Source organism: Falco peregrinus, chromosome 7, assembly GCF_023634155.1.
Source record: "Falco peregrinus isolate bFalPer1 chromosome 7, bFalPer1.pri, whole genome shotgun sequence".
In the NCBI taxonomy this organism is placed as follows: domain Eukaryota; kingdom Metazoa; phylum Chordata; class Aves; order Falconiformes; family Falconidae; genus Falco; species Falco peregrinus.
Window position 1 is genome coordinate 37,546,091 of NC_073727.1, and position 27,862 is coordinate 37,573,952.

Here is a 27,862-nt window from a genome sequence, read left to right on the forward strand (position 1 = left end):
TGCACTGTGCCGAGCACAGGACTATAATTGCAGCTGTTGCTTGCATGCACTGAAATCTGGTCCTCACTCAACAGTTAATAGACACGATGCTTTTTCTAATCATAAGCCTTTTTTTGTGACCAGCTGAAAAAAAGCAAGAAAGCAGTGAGAATCAGAGATCTAGAAATCATGAGCTTGTGAGAAGAGACTAAAAACCTGGGGCGGGGATAGACATAATAGCAAACAAGGTAAAAAGCTATTGCAGAGAGGAAAGAAATAATCGTTCTCTGCGTTGATGGGAAGTATAACAATAGGTGGTGATTTCTTTGCAATAGGGCATGTGTAGGTGGCATTTCAAAGAGAAACTTCCTAATGGAAATGGTTAATTAAAAATGGATATCGCTTGTGTAAACAGTGGAAACATCATACTATGGCGGTTTTAGGATGGATAGGACAAGCATTTGTTGTTAAAACTGAACCTGCAGTACAATGAGAAGATCAGTCTGATTTTGCTTGATCTCTTTCAATCCTGTTTATTGTTGTTACTGGCTTAGCCTGCTTGCTTCCACATTTCTCAAAAAGAGCCAAATGCTTCATGAAGTTCTCCCAGGAACCTGTTGTCTAAATTTGTTTTGCTTGTCCATTGTACTTTGAATAGTTTTTCCATTGCTACATCACTCATTGTTGCAAATACGTTAGAATTAAAATTTCTGCTTTTCCTGAAAAAATATTACTGCAATAATAGGGAAATATTTGAACCCAATTATTCATTCACTGACCTATTCATTTTTGCAGTGCTGCTAATTATTTTAGTGACTTTCCTGTAACTGTTGAGGAAGAGATTTAGTTTTACCTGGCACAGCTTGGCATCACTAAGGGAATTAAGTACTTCTTACCAGTTTTGGCTCTAAATCCCAAGGCTGAGAAATTCTAAAAAGTAGTAGTAATAATGTCTTACCCCTGCAGTAATCCTTTGTAGGACTTTACCATTACTCACTTGATAGCTTGAATAAGTAGTGCATTGTTTTTCAGGCAAAGAGAGCTGTTTTGAACGTATAGTGTCCAGATTTGGCACTAACATAACTTATGTTGTGATTGGAGATGGACGAGATGAGGAACATGCAGCTAATCAGGTAACTTCACGCTGAACTCTTATCTCATTTATCTTCCAGGAAAAGAAAGTTGCTTTGAACGAATAATGCAAAGGTTTGGCAGAAAAGTAGTATATGTTGTAATTGGGGATGGTGTAGAAGAAGAACAGGCAGCAAAAAAGGTAACCTGTCTTCTGAAATGTTGGTGTGATACATAGCTACTAATGCAAGCCTTTCTGTTTGCATTTCTGTCAGTGTTGCAAAATTGCAGAATGACAAATAATTTCAGTCCACAGATGCAAGGCAACGAGAGCATGATGAGATTAAAACTTAGAGTAAATTGAACCATTTGGATTATAGCATTTGCTTCAATGCAAAATTATTTTAAAAATAAATGAGAAATGCAGAAAAAATGTCTGACTAGCTTCAAGCAAATAAAAGATAAACGTAAGAGCTAGAAAGAGCTATGACACGATGGTTGAGTGGTGGTTTTCTTTAAATGGTGAAAGAGAAGTGTTACAGAGAGTGTGGAAAAACATCCAAAGGACTGTGCAATTTTTTACTAACATAGATGAAGATCTATAGTTTCCTGGAGTGAATATGGTGAACATATAATTTGCTTCAAGAAAGACATACCTGCAAAAGGAAAATGAACACAAAATAGAGATCATGCATCAAATCTGTGTTTCTAAAAATGAACTTTTTCCTTAATTAAATTTTCTTATGATAATAATTCAAGTCTAAATTTTACCAGATAAGTTTTCAATGTTCAGAAACAGCTCAGATTAGTAATTTGCACCATACTTCCCAGTATGACCTCTGAAAGTGTGCAGAAATTGAAAATTTTTGTCTCACAATGTGTGCACAGGACAAGTAAAATATCATTGTGCTAGGAGTACCAAAATTAAGTGCCCTTTTAGTGTTGTGGCTGGAGTGAAAACAAAATGATAATAACTAAAATGCTCATTCCAAATGGTTCTTTAATATAGGTACAGTGCTGGTGATGGGTCTTTTATAGTTTGTGCTAAACAAAGGTGGTTGGATTGTGTACTTTCCAGTTCAGCATGCTTTTTTTCTTAACGTTGGCTGTATTGCATGGATGGAAACAGAATTCCAAGAGTTGAATGAATATAGAACATTACAAATAGATCTGAACACAACATGAAAGTATGGGGTTTTTTCTATTCCGATGAATTGCTGAAGGAGAATAGTGCATATATATGCATCTTTCACAGATACTGATGCTTTCTGCAACACAAATAATCTTTTTCATAAACCAGAAATGTGTTATTTTCTTATCCAAAGAGATCTTTTTTCCCCCCTAGATGGAGAAAAATGTAATTCAGATGTGTTTCAAAGTGTTGTGTGGGAAGCCTCTTTTAATGAAAGTCTTCTAGCTCTTAAAATGATCATTTGGTATTTTGCAATGTCTAATAACTAATAAGTGGAGCAGAAAGGGATTTTCTGTTAATGCTCCTTCGTATGAGTTTGCATGCTAACAATAAGCAAGTAGCCCTTACTAAATAACAGGCTCTTTCCAAAGGAAGTATTAAGAAAGACTACCTAGTTATTTTAGCTTCAGTTGAACTGTTAAACTCAGATCTATTTTGGTCTGATTTTTGTCAGTACTTTACTAGCAAAAATCAATCCAGAAACACAGTGGTGTAAAAGGTGTAAAATACGTGGTGGTAGTCTGACTAGCCTCGTGTGTCACATACCACCCTGTGTCACAGTGTTCATCTTTCCTGACCTTTTCCCCCCTCTAACAAACGCAGCACAACATGCCTTTCTGGAGGATATCCAGTCATTCGGACCTCTTGGCTCTCCATCAAGCACTGGAACTAGAGTATTTGTAACTGTGTTCTAAAGTTGGCGATCCTTTTTTTTTTTTATATATGTATTTCAAGTACACTGAAGTTTTATGTGTGATTCAATGCCTCTGGCTTTACACATATGAATTGTCTTAAGAAGGGAAGAAATATTTGGAATTAAAAATTCCAAATTGAAGAATTCAGATTGCTGAATGGAGTTAAAACATTAGTGCTACGTAATGAAGCTCTATGGTCTTATATATGCAACGTTTTTAAATGAATTAAAACTGTGGAGGTTGCTGGTACACACCAAGTGAGCCCTGACAGGAGAGAACAAAGGACTCGAACTGGCAAAGCACCAACACGCATTTTCCAGCCAACAAGGTGGTGTTCAACAACATTCCTCAAAATGGGATATATTCTCAGCACTGAGGTTTGAACCAGACTTTAGCCTACCTAACCCAGAAAATCTGAATTGGAATGCACTCAGACTGTATAATGACAATCCTGTCTAGACCTGTAATTTGTGTAAATTATTGATGAAAATAATTTACTGTGACTTTATTAGCAGCTGATTTTGGAAGTGGATGCAATTTTTCTTTCTTTTTTTGGGGGGCAGGGGAGGGAGAGGGTTATATAATGTCTCTTTTATAAGTTTGGCAAACAGAATGTGCATAATGATGTGTTGTGCCTTAAAGAGAAGACTGTGTTCGTGTGTTATAATGTAATTTTGGTTAAGAAGTATGTAGATAAACAAAAAAACCTTTGTGATAATTTTTGACATGACCAAATTTGAAATTCAAAGAAATCAAAGAGCAGGGCTGCACCAAAGCATTTAAGTATTTGTTGCAGTAAGAAAAAACAATAAAAGGAAAGTTTGTGTTTTTATTTGGATTCTGAATAATTCCACTGATTGTTTGAGGAAAGTTAAGAGTATGTTGGGAAGTTGATACTGGGGACCGCTACCTTGAAAGCTAAAAAAAGTGTTTAACACCTTCAGCATCATTTCTTGACTCTCTGACAAGAGAACTAAGAGCCATATTCATGAATTGCTTAGTCCACCGAAAGCCATACAGTGAGTGCGTCTGCTGTGTTTAAAATAACAAATTTCCACCCAGCAGACAAAGTGTGCAGGTGGCATTACTGGAAGGTGAAAATGTGGAGTTTAGCCCAGATGGGGAATAAAACACAAGTTTGGTAGGAATGAAAAATTACTGAAGAATCTCTCACCAGACAGATGCACAAATGATGCTACATTTAGCATATTCAGGATCAACACAAGCTGCTGAAATTGCTGGCATGATGATGTTGGCCATTTCAGGAACACAGTCCACTTCAGTAAATAGAACAGTGTTTTGGTAGCTCTTCCATTCTGTTCCACATTTATGTGTCTTCTGGTTTGGGTCAACATGATTTTCTTTCACCCATTTTTGATTGCACAATAGTTATTACACAGGAACAACCCTAAACGTTTCTGAATCAAAAATTTCAGTAGCATCTGAAGAGAGGATAAGCAGGGAATTTTTATGAAGAAATGTTGAGAAATATATTACCTTAATTTTCATCACTTCTATTAAAAATTACGGTCCATACAGTGATAATTATCTTGCAAGTTTTGAACATGCTGCCTTTCAGCTTTGGAAAATGAGTAAGGTTCGTATTGCACACAGGGACCTTAGTGCTCCACGTGCAGCTTTGAGCACTCTGAACAACAGCAGGTGGTTCGTCTCTCATGACAGAAGATGGAAACTGCTTTTTGATTTTTAACACTGTACGTGGAGACACCTGAGGTTACTTGTGCTCTGACTGCATGAAGAGGTATGTGCAAGAGAAGATGTTAAGTGTAAACTCCAGGATGCCTACACAAGTACAGTAGCCAGCACTGAGGTCAAGATCTTCCCTCTCTGTGCTGTGAAGCCACCATATGTCTAGTACCAATTCATAATTTTGTTGATTTAAACCTTGTAGGTTATATGAAGGTTAGTTGGTAGGTGAAAGCCTGGAGCCACTAAAAGTCCAAGGCAAAACTCCTCTTTAAATTCATTAAAATGGTATTTCTTTGCTGTGTTGGAACTGGGTATACAAGTCATCACACAACAAACTAATGGTAACTTGTTATCACTAGGCAGTTTAAAGCCATCACATGAGACTTGCCACATATGAATTCATTATACACTAGCTATTTGGGTGGTAGATTTGTGTGTCCAAAAAGTAAAAATTGCGCATACCTTCTTTATATTTACAGTACCTGTCTAGTCAAATTTGCCTTGGAAGTAAGTTTTTCAAAAAAAGCTGTAGTACCAGCTTTTGGTAGTTTTTCAGGTGAGGAAAAAAGTGTTTCTACTGGAATAGGAAAAAAGTTCAAACAAGGCCCTCTCAAGTTCCAGCATCATAACATTGCATAGAAGTCTCAATGTAAAAGCCTTAAACCAAAAAAATTGGTATGGTGAACTAGCTTATTTTTCTTTTTTTGTTGTTTTTTGGACAAGTCATAGTGTTATTTAAATGCATGAAGCAATATTATTTCTCAAGTTATTTGTTCAGCTTTTCAGTGTTCTTTTCCTAATCAAATGTAAGAACAAAGAATAGCCCAGCAACAACCGTTGGTTCTTGTAAAGGTTTGCAGTGCCTTCATTGGAGTTGTGCTTAGCTCTCTGTGGCAGGTATGGCTCAATTAATACACTGGACTTCTGGAGAGGAGATGGAGGCAAAAGGAGGGAAGTTTTACAGAACATGACAAAGTTCTGATTTTAACTTGGATTCTGTGTGCTGCCATAGCAGAAGTTAATTATAAAAATAAATAATCCAAGAAAACGTACATCCAAAGAAAATTCAAGAATGGAACTCAAAAGCCTTCGCAATACTAAAATTCTAAAACAAAATTTCAGAGCACAAATACTGTCTTGCTAAGCAAAAATTGATACATATCTTTAAATAAAAGTGTGTAACATGCCTTCCTTGTAGAGAAAAATTACTGCAATACATTTTCCTGCATGAACAGTACAGAGGAGAAAATAACCAAGGCAGAGACACAGTCACGCCAGACTGTTCCAGATGGGCCTAAGTAGATTAAACTGAAGGCTGATCTTTTGACACTGAGTGCATTTTCAATCAACAGCATGTTAACCAGAAACTGCCTTCCCTTCAGCCTCTCAACAACCAGAATTGAGCACAATGTCATGTTTTCAAGTGTTTTGGGCAAAAGAAGTAGAGAATTTAATGCCTTTTGCTGGTACTCTAGCAGTTCTGTCAGTACAGAACTTGAACGTTCATTAGGCATTTGAGTAGTCAGCTAGCAGAATACAAATACTGTGTGATTGCAGTCACAAGATAGTATCTTAAATAGATATAACTCTGTGCAGTTCAGTATATCAGTAAAAGAGGACAGGAAAACCTAAAAATTATGCTTATTTTTTCATGCCTGTGGAGATTGTGCACAAAGATATAGGTGGCAGTTAGCTCCCAGATCTGTTTTCATTAGACTCCAGTGTGAGCAGCAGTGGCTGCATCTAAAGCAGACGCAGAGTATGTTCCAGTGCAAGCACTGACAAGGGAGACGAGGCCAAATCAAAATCCTGTATACAAGCACACTTCATGATGAAGTGCAGATGAAATCCTGCAGCCAGTTGGAATTGCAGAGTTTATGGAGAACATGGACTTGACCCATGATAGGAAGACTAGTCTTGGCTGTGAGGTTGTATCCATATCTAGGGTTTCGGTTCAAAAGTCATCTCTGCTTTACAGGATTGACACCAGGCATATGCTCTAAATGAATATGGTATTTAGTATCTCTGAAGAGGAGCTGAAGTGACAAGAGCCAAAATCCCAGCAAGAGCAGCATTTTGGAGATATAATTGAAGCCAAGGGTCTCTGTCATGTATTAGCAGATTATAGTTTATTAGGGCCTACATAATTTAAGAAAATGTAAATTAAAATGAAAAGCTTGTAAAATTATGTACATCTTTACTATTTCTCAATAAATACACTTGGAAATGTCATTTTCTGCACTATATGATGTTGTAAGATGCTTGGTTTGTGGTTGAAACCCTCCATACACAATGTCTCTAGCAGGAACTGAGTGTGACCTTGGACTCTTTTTAAGTATGTCCACACTGCCTCTGTGGTTTGTGCCTGGAGCAACCCTGTGCCCGTGTGGTCTGGTTGACCTGCGTACAGTTTGCAGGGTGCAGCATCTAGAGGGAACCTCCCTCTGGTCTCCACCGAGCTTTCCTCACCAAGAACATGAGGTGCCTTGCCCCAGACATTAGGTGCCTTGCCCCAGGTGCAGCCTGAGCAATAACACCTTTGTTGTGGTGTCCGTGGGGCAAAAAACAGAACAAACTAATTTGATGGTCTAGACACATAATGTATTTGTTTAAATTCCCTTACCAATTTACTCACTAATGTTATGCTAATATGGACATGGGATGTTAGGAAAGAAACTGGGCTACTGAAGGGCAAGCAGCCACTCCAGCTGAGACTCAGCCTCATGAAACTTTGTAAATGTCTTTGGGAGCAGGGCTTCATGTCTTAGTGAGGTGCTGACCTTGGTTTGAAGGCATCAGTCCACCCACAGTCTGCTTGCACAGGCTTTGAGGCAAAAGTGGGACTTAGGACTATCAGCCCACTTAAGTGTGATAGTAGGATCTTGGGAACATAGCGAGTGGCAGAGCCTTGGTAACCACAGTGCTTCAGCCACAAGAGACAGCTTGTAAATAGTGGGGCTTTTTTTCCCCAGTAGTTGAAAGCATGTCTGTTACAAATATATGTTCTGTATGTACATCTGTCACTACTTCAATTTTAGGAACGAAAAGGAAAATATTTCAAAAATAGAGCGGACAAAATATAAAGAAGGCCCATCTACCGAGCAAACAGACCCATAGTAAACAGTAGTTTTAACACTGTGTCTCCCAGCTGGGTTTGGATGTGACTGTAGAGAAGAGGAACCACTTAGTACCATTTCAGGAGACTGAGATAAAAGGTAGTCAGAAAATTATTTTCCTCTCCATTAAAACTGTGGGAGATTTCAGAGCTTTTCCCTTGTCGCATCAGAATAAAAATGAGATATTGGGGGCTTTTATCTTAAAAGCTTTTGTCTGGGTTATAGCACGTGACAATTCACAGTGCTGAACTGAACAATATTAACCTGAGAGCATTTACGGGTGGAGAAATAACTCTTCCTCATTTGGGTGCAAAAATAACCTCTTCTCATTATCTATTACCAATAGAAAATCCCCAAGGAAAACCAAGCAGAAATTCAGAATGGATTTATGTATCTCTTCTGTTGGTTGCCAATATATTATCTCTAGGGGGATGCATGTTTAGGGTTGACATGTTTGATCCATTATTTTTTTCCAAACAAATAATGGATTCAGAAACATTTTGCAAATGTTTATAAATTTGGGGGAATTGTTTCAGTCGCCAAAAGCCCAGGCAGCAGGAAGAACGCTGAGAAAGTCAAAACTTCTCAATAGTCTGTTTTTGCATGTTAGTTTCTCTACAAATGTCAAGGCTTGGTTTTTCAGAAACTGAATCTCTTGACTTGAAACCACTAACAACAAAATCAAGAAGGTTTTGGGGTTGTTTTTTTTTCTGGTTGGGAAGGGAGAAAGGGAGAAAACACCAGAAAGTTTCACGAATTGATTTTTAAGAGGACTAGCAAAGAAAATCCTTTGCTGCACAAAGCACCATTTCTCAAATTTGCCAAATGAATTGGTCATCAAACATACATCTAAACATAAGTTACTAGAAATTCACATATGTACTGCAGTAAACAAGAAGCAAGAGAGCAGAGGAGCATGAAGGACAGGATTTAAGTGAACTATATCTCATCAAGGAGTCAGGCTGAGAATGGAGGTTAATTGGACTTGATTTTTCTGCTGTGCTCTCACTGTCTGGGGGAATGAATTGCTGCAGAGGAGCAAGAATCATAAAGTGATTCATGTTTCCTATGCTACTATACACCCTACTGTGCCCTACCAGGAAGCACACACTTTTTCATCATGACAAAAAGCAACTGAAACTATTTGGAAACTATTAGAAATTGTTGACTCATTGAAACCAAACTATGTTTTGGGACTACACACACCATCATCAGTGAATGGAACATATCTAGTCCTGTTTAGAGAAAGGGTGAATCAGGAGCCCACCAGATTACCCAGCAAAACAGGAATCTGGTGACTGTGGCTCTCCGCTGGCATATCAAGCTCCTGTTCTTTGCTTTCAGTTTGTGTGGATTAGGATCTTGTTTTCTAGCTTTCTGACTCAAAAAGGTCCTAGTGAGGTCTTATAGTGAAGAGGAATGCTTCTGAAATCAGGGGGGATGGGAGGGAAATGAAAGGTAAGGGATGGGAAGAAGAAATGAAGAACATATTCAATATTGAACTGCCTGGTGGCCACAACAGAGGCTGTGTAGCTACCTGGCCCCCACAGCCAGTCGAGAAAGGAAAGGGCTGAACCTGCCCAGGTCCCTTCTCAAGCTGGGCACTCACCCCACTTACCTGACCCCTCTCCTTGCACACCACAACTTTGCTTGCCACCATGCCAGTGGGAAAGGGCAATACCCCAACCCTGGGGTTAGCTCCCAGGGAGCAAGAACTGCAGCTGCCAGTGCTTTACTAAATATCTCTGAGCTTTTTTTACACCCTCCTTAGACTAAGCTGGTTCTGAGTGAAACAGGGGTCCAAGCTGGGAGGAACCTATTCAGAGAGGAAAAAAACCCAACCCCTAATTTTGGCCCTCAAGAAGCCAAGAACCGTTCAGGGTATCCAAGCACTTGCTAGTGTTTTTATTTTACCTAAATGCTCACAGTGAATTTTCTTCTTTAGTTAAACTGCAGTTCCTTAAAAGCAGTTTATTTATAATGGAAAGGCTGACTCAACCTTCACTCTAATAACCAGGAAAACACAACAGTAAAATGAAACAACAAATCATTGCTTTGACAGTAATGAGGCGCTTGCTTAGACATTTATCTGTCCTTTTACAAGGCAGTAATTTTACGGTTGAAAAGCCTTGGTTTTAAACTTCACGTCCGGCAAGAAATTGCCAAGCCCTGGCCAAAATTGCCTTGTTTAGCAGATGGCAACATTGTACATAATTAATGCATTCATTTTCATTCTTAAAAACTAGTAAATGCAGCTTATTTGAATTTCCTCCTGAAAGCTAAATTTATTAGCTACAAAACACAGAGACAGCGCCAACTGTTTCAAGGAGGTTATATCCTGTGTATTCCCCATTTTCTGTTTTCCACCAATATCACCTGGGCAGCTCTTCCCCTCTCTATAGGAAACTTCAGAGCAGGTGACAGCTTTCTCCTGTCCCTTTCATTCCTCCATATGTTTTCATGATAAAAATTTCTTTCTTTCACTTCCATTTAAAACGCAGAAAGGCTGCTATTTGTTTGCTGAAAATGACTTTAAATTCATCAGCTCTCCCTGACCTAATAAAGTGACATGTTTACAATGTTAAAGGAAATCAGGTGCTTTAATGTTAAATGAAAAAAAACATATTTATGTAGTGTTATAATAATACTGTTTGCCTGGCCTTTCTCAGTCTATTCATCACACAGCAGTCTCCCCACGAGATGCTGTGGAGCCTGTGTGCTGGAATGCCATGCAATAATAAGCCCAAATTCACCATAAATAATGTATGGCAGTGGCCTCCCCCCTTGCTGCTGGCTGCCACGGCACTGGGGCACATGTAGGGAAAAAGCCGGCCCCCAGGAACGTGGCAGTGAGGATGGAGTAAAGGAAACCCGCTGGCAGGTGGGTACCGCTGCTGTACCCCTTGTGCTGCTCAGGCAAATCCCTTTCCTGCTACTGGTCCACCGCAGAAGTGCTGCTGGTCCCTTTCATGATGGTGGTCCCACTGCAAAAAGCTGGAAGCTGAAAGCCACTGGTCTCTTCTTGCTGGGCTCCTGGGTCACAGCTGCTGATGCCCTCTTCATTTTGAAGGCCGGCCTCCACTGTTGCCACGGAAGTGGGGGCAGTGTGCACCAGTGGACTGTCACATTTTTTCTGGAATTCAGCCGTGCAGTTCCCAGCTCCATGTGCACTGCTATCCATTTTGTTACCCAAGTCCACAGTGTTAAACAGCATTACTGCCCCAAGTGTCCACACTGCTTGAGATCCTTCCTTCAAAAGATAGAAACCTCTCCCATCCTGGGCAGTGGTGTAGGTGATGGGAACCTCCAGTTTGATGAGTTTCTTCTTGACAAAAAGTTTCTTAATCTCCTAATCTTCTTTGTAAATTCAGTGGCCAGGTGTGCACCTCTTAGCAAAAAATCAGGAAGATTCAGTCATTTCCGTTAAAGTGGGTAACAGCAGAGTCCCTTCGGCAAGTAATGCTTGCCAGGCTATGGTTTATATGTGGTTTCCCAAGCCAGCTCCTACCTCACTTGCAGCTGGGCTGAACACACTGCACCCTGGATGTAACCCTACAAGAGAAATCCATTGTTTACCTCTAACACGTCACTTGTTCCCACACTCTGAAATACATCATCAGCCAACACCATGTTCACAGAGGCCTGACCAGGGCAAGTCTAGACCTCTCCTGGCACATTTACTTACTGCTGGGTCTCAGCATGGCTATTTTCACAAATCCCACAGAAAAAAAAGCAGAGTAGGCAGGTAGAAGCTTAGTGGTTTGTATTTAACAACAGAATTTTTCCTTTCTTTTCTTTGCTTTTGTCTTAACTTGCCCTAACAAGGAAATCCTCCATTTTCCCAACAAGATGAAGCCCACCATGGAGCTCCCCACCAAGAGATTTGGTGCTCTACTACTAAGCAAGCCTAGGGAGAGAACTTTAGGGAGAGAGGCACAGTTTGCTTCTTCCCTGCTGACTGGAAAAGCACTGTTGTTTTGTTCTAACACGTAGGCAACTGAGGCACTAAGTGATTTACGGTGGTACAGCATGGCAGGATATGAATCACATGTCCCACACTAACCTCATCTCTCTGCCCTTACCTGTTGCTAAATCCAGTACCTCTTCTTCTCTGGCCAAGGCCCCATGTGACTTCTTTTATCCTTGTTGAACTTTTTATTCTGCTCCATGTGTAAAGATTGGTGTAGGTTGACAATGAAAACATGTTTTTTAAGAGGAATCACTGAAGGAGATACTGAATTTCTATCTAGTAATTTGACCGCTTTTATAGAGTTAGGTAGAATATATATCTTCAGTTGGTAGCCATTTCTTGTCCCTGCTCCTGCTGAACCACCATCAGACTCCACTCTGTGGCTTTATGCTGGAAAACACCTGGAGAACATGTGGTCCTTTACTTCCTTCAGCTGCTTGTCGACTGAATTTCAGTCTTCCTTGCAACTCCAGTGGTAGTCCTGAGCTTAAATATCTTTTCTTTCACCTGTAGATCTCAGAGCCAGCAGCTCCTGCATTCAAGCATGCAAAGCTACAGACACTTGACACTCAAACTGACTGCTGGCATTAATAAAGGAATCTTGTCTCTGCTCTGAAGATTCTGCAATAGTGACCTCTGCAGTGATGCCATAGCAGTGATCTCTGTGGTGATACAGTAACAGCACAGAACGAAACATCTGGCTATAGAAAGCAGCCATTGGGCCCTGTAACAGCTCCTTTTAAATGGCTTTAAGAGGATGAGGTGTGTAAAAAAGTGGACATTGTTTTGACATATTTCTGAATTATAAGGGGCTGAACCTCTTTATCTCTGGTAACCATTGATTTCAATATTGAGATGTATTACCAGAAAAAAAAATTCATGATAAATCATCACATTATACTCATAGCCTTGTAACTGTAAGAGTTTTTTTGTTATTAAACTTAATTTTTGACTCTCACAGTAGTAAATTGACAATCTCCATGATGCTTTTTTATATGGAGAGGCAATGCTTTCAGAGTTTTTACCATTGCGGATTTCAGGACCATGCAATGAATAGAAGCCAGAACTTTTGTCATGCTGTTGGGATTTATTAGAACAATCAGGAACTAAATAAATGTGTTGATATTTCCTTTGTTAAAAACAGCAAACTGAGTAACAGAGCATGCAGGCTCTGTAATGTGATCCTTGCTGATAAGCCTGTCTCTCCACGTCTGTACTTAATCCAGAGTCCCTCAGTGGTTTTCAGCGTGCAGATTGCTACCCAATGCAGAGCTTTTCTCATGATCCAGCTTACCTTTCCATGGCTGAGCACACATCTCCCCTTTCACAGCAGTTTACTGCTCTGTAACATCAATGCTTGGTTTCAAAAAGCCACATTCATTCATGTATGTTTGGCTTTTTCAGTGTAATAAGGCTGCCCAAAGAAAAGAAGACTGCCTTGTTTTCTAAGACGTAAGCAGATGCTTATAGCACTATCGGCAGTCCCAAACCAATAGCTGTGGGAACAGCTGCTCGTTTTGCCTGCTTGCAGCCATTTCTTCAGATAAACTGATCTTGCCTGCAAAAGACTCCTTCTGTTACTGCTCTTCAAAACACAGAAATCATTACAACAATTGTCCATTGAGAAAACTGTCTCTAATAAGGCACAAAGCCTAGCAATGAGATGAGTGAAAGGCCAGTTCAGTGGCTTAGAACCCATTGCAGCAATGTTGGGAGCTGCGCTCCCTCAGCAGCTCCTTGCAGTGTGCCATGGCCCAGATGTTCAAAGCTTGTCCCACCTTGGGGATTTTCCTGTTGTGGGGCTCTCTGGATGCTTTCACAAGTGGAAGTCATTTGGGTCTTTCTTCCAAAGTTATTCAGCAGAAGTTAGGTAGGTGCCATGTGATTTGTGAAAAGCCGTATCAGATCTAATTAGACCTATTGTCCATCAGGTCTAGCCTGTCTCTGACAGGGACCAGCAGCAGGTATTTCAAGGAAAAAGGAAAAACTTTCAGTAAAGATGAAGAGGCCGTGACCCATCTTGAACAAATTTCTTCTAGTCTTGCAGCGGCTACTGGTTTAAGAAAGCAAGCTGGCTACTTGTGTAACTTCCTACTTGCACTGATGGAATTGATGGTATTAATATTCATCACCTAACCTTAAATTTTTCTGAAACTTGTCATGCTCCTTCCCGCAAAACTTCACTTGGCAGTCAAAATTACAGGTCAGGTATAATGTTTTGAAAACATATCTCTTTCTGTTATTTATTTGTTCTCTCGATTTTATGTGGTATTGCCCACACAATATTAAAAGGGAGGAGGAATTGTGGAAAATACGGAAAGTAAAGTAGCTAATTATTGACTACTTCGATCAATTGGACATGGCATGTTGAAAAAGGGTAGTCATACCTGGAAATGGACACTGTATTTTTCCTGGCCGCTTCTTCCTACTCCCACCTTTCCTGAAGCAAATTATCTTCTACACTGTGTAGTGCATAGTTGTGCATTCAGCAAAGATGCCTGGGGTAGCTAAAACAACATTTAGATATTTCACTCTTTCTTGCCCCTTGCTGATGGAGTATCTCCGTTCATACAGTATTCTTATCATTTATTTTGTTGCTAATCTCTAACACACTTTTTACTCCATTTTGTAACTATTGTGCATTAAAAATTATCTTTCTCCTACTTAATTGTAATCAAGAACTTCCACTATTTTAGGATTATTGTTTTCCTTTTAAAAACAATGCTAACCATTTCTTTCTATTGATGTGTGTGCTAGCTGCCTCCAGTTAACAGACAACATCGGATCCAGCGATTTAGACAGAATTCCAGCTGTCTGATGATGCCCCTTACAAAGTCTGAGGGGTACCAAGGGATAACCTTTTCATAGTGGTTAAAGTTTAGGGGTTAAAGGATTAAAAAAACATTTTGCCTTGGAATTAGCCCACCTTTGGGACTAGTCAGGCATCTCCCTAGGATGTGGCAATAATGTTTTGGAGGCTGTTTGAAGAGAAGAGTATGCTGCACGGCCCATTTACTGAGAAGTAGCGAGTGTCTGAGAGAGTTACTTGAGAAAACTTCCTGGAATTGCTATCTCTAAAGCTGACTGTCATCCAATAAACTGAGATCACACATGTGTAACATTACCAAAGTGTCAGCTCCATAGCATGCTATCTGCAGTGAAGTTTTCTCAGAGTTGTGTAAGCAGTCTTGTGATTTGCTTGAGAGATGAGAGGAGACATGTGCACCGTAACATTTGGCCTCAGCTGTAAGATGATGACTTCAGTGATGGTAGACAATCCAATAAGTACATTTGTTGTTACAGTACGCCTCTCAGCCAGGAAAATGCTTCTGCTGTAAGCCAAATTTATGTCTCAGACAAGTCGCATAATTTATCTGCAAACCAGACCAGACCTATTGTTGCTCACAGAAGTAACAGAAAGAGCCTTCGGAGATGACAGGAGTGTGGTCCAGAGGGTTTGTGCTGCAGCATGTGGGGCTTTTCCAGCTCTCAGCATGTTAGAACAGGCAGAGATAAAGGGGCAGATTGGGATCTCTGTGACTTTATCACCCTGTGCTTAGCAAGGCAAGAGTTGGCCATAGTCATATTCCCAGGAGACATTCCATGAGAGCTCTGGAGCCAGGACTGGATTTTCAAAGAAGCCAGGAGAAAAACCAGTATTTTCACTGAATGAGTTTCCTTTCTACTGAGGTCATAGCATATTGAGAGTGGGCAATTCTACTATCTAGAAAATGTTCCTGCACTCCCCCTAGCTTAAAAAAAAAAAGAACCAACATTCCCATGCTTTGTGCAAAACAAATTGTCAGCAAACTTAATCATACAATCATACAACCATAGGTTCGTACAGGCTGCAAAATACCTTTAAGATCATAGAGTCCAACTGTTAACCTAGCACTGCCAAGTTCATCGCTAAACCATATCCCTAAGTGCCACATCTACACACCTTTTAAATACCTCCAGGGATGGTGACTTCCCCCTGATTCTTAGCCATAAACACTCAACCCTATCACCACCATCATTAAGCTCTAGACAATCAAAACACTCCCTGACACGCAGGAATAACCCACCTCCTCCCCTTCCTTGCCTGTCCCTTCTGAAGAGTTTATAGCCATCCACTGTAGCACTTCAGTTGTGTAAATCATCCCACCATATTTCCATGATGGCAACAATGTCATGGTTTTCCTGATGTGCAATGGCTTCCAGCTCCTCCTCTTTATTGCCCATGCTGCGTGCATTGGTGTAGATGCACTTCAGCTGGGCTACTGATACACAACCTTTTGGGGGGGGGAAGCCCAGCCCTAATTCCTACATGATCTTTCTTAGGTGCTTCTGTGGTTTCTAACACATCAGTAACCCTTGTGTCTTTGCTGCTCCATGGACCTCCATCCCCTACTTCCACTAAGTCAGTAGACCGAAGGCCCTCGCTCTCACACCATCCTCAAACTTCGGCATGCTGCCCCCAGGCTCACCTCTAGTGAACCTGGTATTATTCCTTTTGCCCCTCAAATCTAGTTTAAAGCTCTTTCAATGAGCCCTGCTAACTCCCGTGGAAAGATCCTTTTCCCCCTTTGAGACAGGTGTATCCCTTCTGTTGCCAACAGGCCTGCTATCATGTAAACGGATCCATGATCAAAAACCCCAAAATTCTGCCAGTGACACCAGGCTCAGAGCCAGGTACTGATCTGCTGGCTCTTCCTGTTTCTTTCCTCACCATTCCCTGCAACTGAGAGGACAGAGGAGGGCACTGCTTGTGCCTCTGATTCCTTAACTAGTTGTCCCAAGGTCCTGATGTCTCTCTTGATTGCCCTCGGATTTCTTGTTGCAACGTCATCACTGCCTACCTGAAAAATCAATGATAGAAATAATCTGAAGGCTTTACCAAAGTAGGAACTTCCTCTTCACATCTTTAACCCAGGCCCCAGGGAGGCAGCAGACTCCACTAAGAAGTGGATCTGGTCTGCGTATTTGGCCTTCTGTTCCCTTCCGAAGGGAGTCTGCTATGACAGCAACCCGTCTCTTTTTCTTTATGGAAGCAGTTTTGACACAGGTCGTAGGCTGGTTTAACCTTGGTGACACCTCCAAGCTAGATGAACCATCATCCCCGTTATTGTTCAGTTCCACTTCCAGACCCTCATTCCTATTGTGCAAGGGCACCAGGGAAGGCTGGGGTAGTCACAGAGGAGGTGCACCTGCTGCACTGGGCGGGAACCTGTCACCATTGCCCCCTATTCCTTAAGTCACTATGTTCAGTCAAGTGGAGGGAGGACGGAGAATGCTGCATATCATGTGTCCTGTCTGCCTGTGGGGCCTGTCTCAGGGAAGGTAGGGTGCAGTTCCAGCAGTCTGATACTCCAGCACTCCCTGATACTCCTCAACCTGCTCCCCCCTCACTGCAGCTCTGTCACTAAGTGGAGGAGTTCCTCTCCCCAGGCACACCTCTGGCAGGAGTGCTCCCTGCTGCTGTCCCATACTGGCATAAGAGCAGGGCACAGCTGGCAGCCCAGCACCGGGGTGGCTATGTGTTCCCACCAGGGCTCTCTCTGGGCAGCTGTGTCAGTCAAGTAACTAAGCGGTTAAGTAAGCTGTGTCTCTGTCTTCTTTTGGATGCCTGTTTGAGTTCACAAATTTTCTTTGTATTGATTCATTCTAGGAGAAGCAAATGAAATGGAGCTGGTGGGCCAATCTCGTAAGTATCTGACACCCTCAGATTCCCCAGACCTCAGCCATTTAAATAGTAGGCTTAGTATAGCATTATTCACAGTAGCTGACGGTCTCCAAAAGGCTTTGCCAGTGCTATTACAACTTTCAGCATACTTCAGTTCAATTGATCAAGAGCATATGTTGGGTTGAGGAAAGATGGGATAATATTGTTTCCTGAAAAATAGGGTACTACCGAATGCCTCTCTTCTCCAAAGGTTTCTAGCTATAGTGGCTTCTCAGTCTTTTCTACTCCTCAGTATTTTGGTAAAACTGGTGGAAAGAACAGCAAACCAATGTGGGCTGCAGTGTTGCAATGGCAATCCTTCCAGGGTTCCTTTAAAAAAATTCATAGGTTTTGCCATGTTTTTCCATTGCCTGTTTTATTCTGGGAACTGAATGAAACTTACTGGTAATAGCAGAAATCTAAATGTTCTGAAACATGCAAAAGAATTGTATTTGTAGCACGTAACAAACTTTTCAACATCTGCCTCAGTGGAAGACATCCATACGAGTTTTGGATGAATGTTTTGCAGGTCCCTAGATCCTTTGACCTCACCACTGTTCAGACACTGACACAAGCCACTGTCACACAATGGCAAGCAGATTATAGTTTTTCATTTTGGAAGTAGAACTGATCTTAATAACATAATGCTCCAGCACAAGATTTTGTGAAATGCTTCACCATCTCAGGCACCAAAATCACACTAATGGAAGCACTGACTAATGCATGCATTCACTTTCTGGACAGACTAGTAGTCCCAGATTGACATGCTATTAAAGTTGGTCAGAAAATGCCAGTTATCTTTCTCAAAGGTGATTTGGACTACATGTGGAAGAGTCCTTAAAAGTCTGGGGAGAGAAAAGGGACTGATAAAATAGACATATCCAGAGATAAATTTCCTTCCAGGTGTTAGGAAAATAACACCAGGAAGGAAGGAAAGACCTTTGCAGAAACCTTTGTTGTTGTTGTTGTTAAAACAAAGATAAACTAGAGGGACTCTACCGGCTTCACCCTGGGAGTCCCTGGGGTGGTGCAGGGGAGGACATGTGACATGGGACCAGCTAATGGAGGAGAGACACTAAGGGAGAAGAAGAGGTTGGGAGGCATAGCCCCTCCTCACTGCCAAATTGAATCAGGTGCACAATGAGCTTTGGGATGTAACTGGGGTAGGAGAAGCACGGAGCAGAGCTAGGACAGGGCTGAGGGCTGGTACAGATCAGGGCCTGAGATCTGTATAGTGGTTATTGCAGCAGCACTCGGTGTTTGAGCTGTTCCTGAACTGCTGTGCTGCTTGAAAGCCATTGTCTCCTCTAGCTATGAGCTGGTTTTGAGATGGAGAATGACAACCTCCCTTTCTGCCTCACATTGAACACCCCCCAGAAAAAAACATGAATTATTTCTCCTGTCACTCAGCCCCTGGTAGCAGAGATAAACCATAATGGGTGACAGGTGAACAGCTATGTGATTGTCCTTGCCTAGAATAGTGAAGCCTATGAATATTTACATTACACCATCTGTCCGCATTTCCCCTTTTTTCATATAGGCTGATCCCAAGCAGATATTGCTGCGATTGCTGTAACTGTGATTCTCAGTACCTGAACTATGGGAAGTTTTGCATGTGAATGTGAAACTTCTGCTGCTCAAGGGTCTATCGTTTATGACCAGCTGCATTTTGCCTGCTGCAGAAGACAGGAGGTACTGCTCATGTGCTCACCTGCCTTGCACCAGCTTCTCATTTCTCTGAGCTCTGTAGCAGAGCAATTGCTGTCTTCAGCTCACCAGTTGAAGGGAGTTTCCACGGTTCTCTGCATTGGTCTGATACCCTGGGGAGACTGATGTCACAGCACAGAGCTCAGCAGAAGTCATTTCAGACTGGTTTTGGGCCTCTGTAGGTCCTGACCCAGCTGGCTGGTAATTGTAGGGAGCAGGGAGCCTGTGGCCCAGCAGCCAGCCCTGGTCCCCATCCCTCAGGCAGTGGCAGCAGGGTGGACAGGCGCCCTGAAGGCTGGAGAAGAGGGAGCAATGCTCCCTTGCCTGACAAAGCACAGACTGATCACTCCAGCTCAGCGGGTGCCACAGACTGGTCCCACTGCTGCTCCCCAGCCTCCGGCCACCAAGTTTCTCCTCCAGGGCCAGCTTATCAAGCGTGGGTTGTACAAACACACAGCTGAGTGTATTTCAAGGGAGAACAAGACTAACGCTTGCTGTGGCTGTGGCTTGTGCTGCTGTAGCCGTGTTTTCTCTGGCTGCTGGTGGATACGCCGCGCTGCGGGGCAGCCGTCAGCGGGGAGACACCGCCATCTCCCGACACCGCGTTGCTGGTGATGGAGTGCTCTGTACCCGCATCTCCTGGGATGCTGTGGGGAAAACAGCGGGGCATAATGTGCCTGGAGCTGCAAGGTTGGGTCACACTGACGTTTTGGTTGCAGGGGGGGTTCAGACACCTGGCTGCAGGCAGCCTAGCAGCCAGCGGTGGGAGGTCAAGCTCCGGGCTGGTGAGGCAGCCATGGACTGATGTAGAAGTTACCAGAGATGACGCAGGGAGATAAACCGAAATGCAGCTGAGAGCTTGGGAGGCGTACTGAAGTGCTTCTAGCTGAAAACTGAGTAGGCTGTCACAGGCCATACCTGGCACCACCATTAACAGCAGAGTAGACAGGAATCAGTAAATTCTCTGTGCCTCTTCCTGCCCACACCCTCTATCCACACACCTGGACCACCTTCCTGAAGGAGAGAGGCATTTAAAGGAGGCAGTAGCGCCATTTTCTCCTCCAAAATGATGTGCTGTAAATCAGAAGAAATTCATGCATCTTTACGTTTAGCTGCTAAAAATACCACTCCCAATCAAGCAAACCAAAGTCTGGGAGACAGAGACGCGAAAGTGCGGCTTTGCCGATGCACGCAGCCTCTGTGCCTGTCGCTGCTCCAGCACAGCCGACCAGCTGTGGGATGTCGGTGGAAGTGCGGTTTGGTGTTAAACTGAAGGCCAGTAATTCCCAGGCAAACCACCAGGGGTCATTCCACTCTTTGTCTCCTCTCGAGACCAGCTTCTCAGCACAGCAGCACTAGCAACACCTCTCCCCTTCCCCTCTCCCTTCCGACTGCCTACAATAAACCTACGCTGCAAATAAGGTTGTGTTTAGACGGGAAAGTGGTGGGAACTTCGTCTGAGTAAAGACAGGAGGATCTGTCCCGGTGGAAAGGCTTTTGAGTGGTTTACAGTATTTGCCTGTAATTGTACACATTCCTTGAGCAAATCACATCCACTCATTTATTATCCATGCTAAACATCGCAGTAGGTCTGGTACACAGGTGTGTCACTCACCCTGCTTCAGGCTAGAGACATCAGTGATGGAATGTAATTTTTCCACCCAGAGATCAGTTATGTTAACGCAACGTCAAAGGTGGCTAGTTTGAAGAGATGGGGAGAGAAGGGAATATGGGAGGAAAAATAAGCTGAACAAAATGTTCACACAAACTTGGAATAAAATTACCGAGAACAGGTGTTTGCTTTCTTCCCTGATGTGTACAAAACAGAGATGGCTTTTTGGTTTTAATAATAACTTTTATTTACAATTTAAGTACTTCTCTGGCTAGTGATGGTTTGATCTAAAAGGCATCGAAATCAAAGGGGACTTTCCCTGGACTTCAGATCATGCCACATGTGTCAGCTGGATTTATTTGTCATGGGAGTAGTACTGAGGAATAGATTGTTTGAGGCTAGAATACCTAGGGCTTTGCTTCTGGTTAAAGCAGGTTACACATCTAATAAATGTGCGCCTCCTGTCAACTACCGTGAGTGTTTTCCACATTAATGCAAGGTGTTTGAGGCCCAGAATCCCACAGGAACAGAGGTGAAAGTGTAGGGAAAAGTAAAAGCTGCACACACACTTTTTTATGACTGTATTTCGTCTCATACATGAGCAATGCAGTACACAGGATTAACCTGCTTTGGGCAAGGAACTGAGTGCTAAAGCCCAACCATACCCACCAGAAGGTTAACCCCTTCTTTCCTGGCCTTCCTCTGTACTTCACCAGGAAAGGGCATGTCACTCTTCTTGTGTTCCTCTCCCCCACCCCCATCTCAGGAGAACGGCTAGAAAGAGAGAGATATCCTCAGTTTCCAATGTATATCAACACATTCTCACAGCCTTAACATTTATTTGGTATAACAGGCTCTGGTGCCTTAGTCCATCTCTGTCCAGCACTTACACAGATAATGCAGCCTGAAACCTTTAATGGATGCCTAAGATTACACCATGTCGGCACTCACTCCCTGGCTTGTCTGAAAGTTTTTCATCATCTTGGCCAAGAGTTTCCATTCTCTTTAGCCCCCAGAGACATCAGGCAACCCCTGTGCAATTTATTGCAGTTTATAGTTTCTCCACATGAACATCACTTCCAAAATATTCATTAGGAAAATTAGTCATTTACAATAAATGTTACATTTTTACAAGAAAATGCAGTGTTTATTCATTAAGCATCTGGATTTTTTCGGCACCACTTCCTAATGGGGATGAGCCTCAACTGGAACACCTGATCTAAACCTTCTTCTGACTTTTGGAGAATTTCATATCCAAGTTCCTGAAGGCTGGGATTGTCTTCATTTCAAGTCTTCTACAGCTCTGAGCACATTGTTGGCGCTTAACAAATAAACAATAGTAATCCAAATCTGGACCAGAAATTAATGGCTAGGGTGTATCTGTACTTTACAAAAAATGTATAGATCTTCCATGTTACCCATGACACACGAAATGCAATGCCTTCTTTCTTTTGTAACCACAAATGATCGCTATTAGAAAATATAACCTGCAGCTCACAGCTCATGGGGTTGCCAGGGAAAGCCACCATCCTTCATGGTAGCTCCAGCCATAATCCAGAGGTGTGAATTGGGGTGGTGAAGTGGCTTTTAGACAAGCACCACAGTGCAATGATAACATGAACTATGTCAGCACTTGCTGCAAAGCCCACCTGGGCTGGGGCCCAGCCTCTGGCCAGAAGGCATACCTAGCAGGGAAGGAGCAAGCTGCACGCGAGGTACAAGGGAAACATGAACTAGTGGCTGTGTTGCATCACAGAAACCGAACCAGCTGCCTCACTGATTCCCAGCTCTCAGAAAGGACAGAGAAGGTGGCTTTCCCAGGCTGGATTTACAGGGATATAGCTTCACATCGGCACTCTTGAGACAATGAGCACTTCATATAAGGAAAGAGCTCTTGGGGAGCTTCCCCTTGCAAAGTTATCACCTGCCAAAACCTTCCGGCTAATATCACTGCTGCTTTACATGCAGAGTGCACCAGGGGTTTAGGCCACTGTTTGGAAGTGTTCAGATTTCTAAACTAAAAAAAGAATGACAGAAAAGCATCTCACATTGTCCTCCCTCATCAAAGAGAAGTGCCCATATTTAACAGGGACAGGCCCAAATGCAGTAGTACAGTAGCGTTTATTGTAATTTGTATTACTTTGGTCCAAAAGCTATACTATTTTTTCCTTAGTGTCTGCTTTTGGGTATTTGGCCTTCTGTGTGCTTCACAGTGGAAATGAAGAAATGGTGAAAACTTCTGGCAGTTTGCAAAGAACAGAAGGAGAGAACATAGATGGAAAAGCGCTCCAGCAGAGGTGGAGTAATGGCAACTGATATGCAAGGGGAAGTTGTAGGAAACAATGCAATCTAACTTGTTCCAGCTGCCTGAGCAATCACAGGGACAGTGCCAGATGTAATATAGCTCTGGTTAGCATGAGCTGAAATGTGGGATAGCCTCCAAACACAAGGACAGGGAGAAGAGAAGCAGCAGCTTGTTTGTGAACAAAAGACTAAACTATTTGGTTGCTAAAACACAAGCAAAGGAGGTATCCCCTCCTTTTGCCCCATGTGCAAATCACATCTAATCTGGGTAAAAGACAAAGGGAAAAAAATAATCCAGTTTGTGGTTGAGCTGAATTCATATGATAAACATTGGAAGTTGTGCTAAATGGGGAGGAGAGCTTTGCGTGTGTTATTTTGGTTGTGCAGCAATTGAGTCCAATGTTTTAACAAACTACTGCTGCTCTGTTTGAGAAACAGTATTTTAAAATTTTTGATCAACCAGTATAATTCACAAGAGAACAGCTCTGAAAACCCCTCCATTAGGTGTAGGGTACATTGATGGTCTGTTCTTCCCATGATTACACCATAGGATGGAGGGCCTGAGTTACCTTGGGACCTGAGGTACAAATGGCCAAGGACTATGGTAACTGAGCCCAGCCTATGTGGCCAAGAAAGAAAACAAATACTCTTATGCTGAACTCCCTTCTACTGATATTTAATCTTTTCTATCTCCGATAACTTTATACTATGTTCAGTCACGTCTATGACTATTGATTTTACTTTCCCCCAGACCATTTAGACAATGAAAGAAACCCAGAAGGACCATGCAGATCGAATACCTCGTCCGTCCCATCACCCCCCATTGCCTGCTTGCACCTGTTCCCCAGCCTGTGAGAGCACAGGCAGAGCACAAAGTGGGCAGGACAGGTAGCAATTTCAGTGCTTCTCTAGAAGTGTTTTGCAGAAGACCCCTGCCATAAGGAAGGATCATTCTGCCTTGGTTTCCAGAACACATTAAAAACTACCTTTAAGATGTCTCCATTTTTAACATGCTTGTGTTGTCCTACCCATGAGGGTAGGATCCAGCTGTTCAATTTGCTCAAAGTAGCAAATCAATCTGTATAATGTGGTTTGAAGGAAAGGATGCTGGTTTGGTTCACTGAATTTCAAAGCCACTTGGCAATGATTGCCATTATTGGTTTGTATTAAAGTGACAAAGTAGCAGGAGGTAAGAAGCATTATTGTCCCTATTTTACAGAAAGAAAGGAAGACACGGGGAACCCAGACAATTTAATTACGCCAGGGTCTTGGTCCAGCTCCATCTCTGACACAGAAGTCACAGCTCTGAGGAGAGCAGCAGGCGCTCCCTGAGCCTGCCACTCATCACAGTCTCCAACTAGGAAAACAGGGCAGAACCAGATCACTCAGCTTTGCAAGACAGTTTAAAAAACTCTTAAAAGCAGAGTTAATCCTTCAATGTAACAACAGAGGGGACTTCAAGACCAAAATCTCTACTCTATTCACAGTTTCTGAGCGCTGCTATGGTTGTCCTTCCTGCAAATATGATCAATTATCATATACTTGTTAACATTTATAGATGTTGCCACATAATGTAGATATGGCTGTTCCTTCCCCCACAGCCACAGTCTATTTGAGGGATAAAAGCTGTTGCCTTCTTACAATCAAAATGCCATCAGTCTTACAAGTATCAGATCTGCGTTGAGTTCTTGTCGCAGAAGCACTTTACATTTATCACCTGGCATGTGCCACCTCTGTGCCCTTTTTCCCAGGGACACCACTTCTGTGAAAATATTAATAAATGACAAATTGCATTTGTGTAATCTTGTGAAATGTTTTGACTACTAAAGTTGTTCCATAACAGTTCATTAAAGGACACATAAAGTATTTAAGTTTACATTTTATAAAAAGATCAGGAATGCTTTGGCTGATAGCTTTCTTTCTATTGAGCATCTGTTTCCTATTTTTTTAACAGCTTACAGCAGTGGTTGGCCAGTTCTGAACTAATAGTTGATCTTAACTGGATCAAAACATTGTAATTTCTTAACAAAGGTTAGAGAATGTCCTTCTAACACAGCTTCCTATGGCTGCAACCAGCAATGTCTGTGCATCAGCATCTGGTTTCAAAATATTAAAAATGATAAACACTTCCAGATACAATCCATCTGGCCTCCCAAAATTCTACATCTGCATAATTTTGCTTTCCTTTTAAAAACCAAACACAGACTTAGCTTGGCCCAGCTACATTGCTGAAGAATCCTCCTAAGTGCGGGGCAAAGCCTGTGGCTGAGTTTTGTTGGAAGCAGCCATCTGTATCTAGCTGACTGTTGTGTCTAACATTGGATGTATTAGTAAGTGATAAGTGGAAATTCTTTGTTTGATTAGCATACAGTATCTGATTGAATCAGAAGGGAGGCTGCAGTGAAGAAATCATGGTGAACTAAAGCAGCAGTGAGGTTTGCAATGCTGGCTGTGATCAGGATTTTGAAAGTTGTTTGTTTGTAGCCTGTCTGCATCACATCAGTCCCCTCGAAGACAGCACTGAACCTGCAGGGTTGCTGCCTGGTGCAAATGTAGTCATGGTTTGTAATTCACTGCTTCACTCCAATGTCTCAGGCTTTCTTAAGCAGCATATTCCTTGGCTCTAAAACCCTGCAGACACGTCTTCGACACTGCAAGGGTCAGGGCAGTGGAAGGGGGACCACCCCTCTCCCTTTTGGCCAGAGATACTTCCTGTGGGATGGCTGCTGCTGCTGTGACTAAACAACCTCAGACAACTTCTTCTGGCTTCTCTCCCCTTCTTTTTCATTTTCCATGCCAATTCAAGGAGCTCTGTACTGTTGAGTCCCTGACTGCTTTACCCAGATGGAAAGATGATTTCTATTTCATATGCACAGAGAAATAACAAGTCATTCTTATGCAGATAACTGTGCGCAGAGTATGAAATGTCATTGGTTTCAATTGCTTTTGATTAATGATGTTACTTAGCATTCAACATTAAGTTTACAAAGGAATGGTGAAATTAATAATAATGTATGGAAATTAATAGAGGTGTGGGAGATAAGTATTCCAGGTTCAAAGTCAGAAGTTCATCTTATCATTTTTTTTTTGTCCCACTCAATGGTCCAATTTGCAATGAAACAGTGGTTTTCCCTGAACTTTTGAAAAACTGAACCGGTTCCACTGAGCTCTGAAGGCAGGACATTGAACAGGCTTTTCACCCAGCTGGAATGCTCCAGCTTAATGCTGAAGAGGTAATCAAGATGGGAATTAACACTTCTTTCACTCTGCCAAGATTTTACTGGCTCTAATAAGACCATCTTTATGTTAACAACAGGAACAGACGGCCTTTTTCAGATCAGGAGAATGTCCCAGAGAAGTCACTGCAAGAATTCATATCTTGACTTGGCTATTGGTTCACAGATACCTGATACCCCATGGTCTGTTGCACAATATTTCAAGTTAAAATATACTGAGGATCATGGCCATACCCTGGATGGCATGGTTGATAACATCAGCCATGAAAATGTGAACCACATAGATAACAAAACCAGTTATGGATGTTCATTTCATTATGGAAAAAGATCCAGTGAGGCCAGCCAGTCTAAATGTTTCATTCCATTGTCATGCTCATGAGCTGCATATACTTCTAAATTCAGTTTGAGTCCAACTTTCCTGAGTAAACTAGAGACAGCAAACACCATCCTAACGCTGTACCTAATCTCTCAAGACTGATGTGGCTGTTGCTAGCGTTTCCTGTAGTGAAATGCCTTGCCAGGTGCTGAGGAATAAAAGCACAGCCAGATCATATACTAAGCTAAGTAAAACAAAGGTCTACAGCTGCACTAGTTATATATGCTGCTGTTGTGATCTCTTAAATGTAACTGTATCCATAAATATGTGCCAAGTCCATCAGCAAGAAGATGCCCTAAAATGTATGGGAATGACAAATCAAAGAGAAAACCCACAGCAAACTACAAGCAGCTGGTGTCTAACAACCCCGCATCGCCTGCAGCAGCCACTAGAAAGCCAAGGCAGAGAAGGCAACTCTTCCCTTTCTTGAACGAGATCCGTGGCAGCTTCTTTTTTCACTGTTCATGGCTAGAGCTTCCTTCCCTTTCTATCCATATTTTGAAAGAAATTCAAGCAGATCTTACCTTCATTCTGAGAGATGCTGTAGTTTAATCATGAAAATTATTTTATTTTCAATTTAAGCAGCCAAAATAGAGTTACCTCAACCGCGAAAGAACTTTGCAGGAAAATGTAGGTGTTGTCTTCAGTTTCTTGAAGATCCTGAGCTGCCAGTCACAAAAGACAACCATCCCAGTAGTATCCCTGTGCCACACTGGAGTTTAATTGATTTGATCTTTTGATAACCAAACAATTTGATAATTTGTTAGCCATACATCGTTCTTAGGGTGGCAAGTAACATCACCATATGCATCATCCCTCATTTTCACCTCCTACAATGAACACTTTTTTAATGTCAGTCTTCAAAGTCTTTCCTTCTTTCCTCCTCTTCCCTGTTTTCATCTCCCCTGAGTTTTTTGTCTTGCCTTTTCTCAGAACAATTTCCTCCATTGCAAACCCAGTAGTTTTACTGTCATAAGGGCAAGTGATTAGACAGAGATAGTCATGACCCTTTTGTTTCTCATCATCAGCTGAGGAAAAAGAGCTCTTAAGATGTCTGGGTTAATTTATTTAAAATTGTCTGTAAAAGAAATCAGAACCAAATTATGTTCTCTGGGTTTTTTTAGGAGGAGGGAGTAGATACCCAGTATGTTCTTGAGCTGTGATGCTGCTTCTGAAGACCTGCTATCCTG

General features: G+C 42.1%; 1 protein-coding gene across 9 annotated transcripts in view; it reads left to right on the plus strand.

Annotated features, from left to right (window-relative positions):
- The window catches only part of EYA4 (EYA transcriptional coactivator and phosphatase 4), a 158,009-nt gene extending 151,129 nt beyond the window's left edge, over positions 1-6,880 (plus strand). For 6 of the 9 annotated variants that reach the window (XM_055811194.1, XM_027795993.2, XM_013304657.3 and 3 more), the window contains exons 18-19: positions 1,152-1,252; positions 2,846-6,880. In XM_055811194.1, the coding sequence (XP_055667169.1) occupies positions 1,152-1,252; positions 2,846-2,926 (182 nt within the window). In that variant the 3' untranslated portion in view covers positions 2,927-6,880. Of the gene's footprint in view, positions 1-1,011; positions 1,113-1,151; positions 1,253-2,845 lie in introns of all 9 variants that reach the window. The other 3 variants (XM_005230135.3, XM_055811193.1, XM_027796000.2) reach the window with 1 other exon arrangement.
- The last annotated feature ends 20,982 nt before the right edge of the window (positions 6,881-27,862 follow it).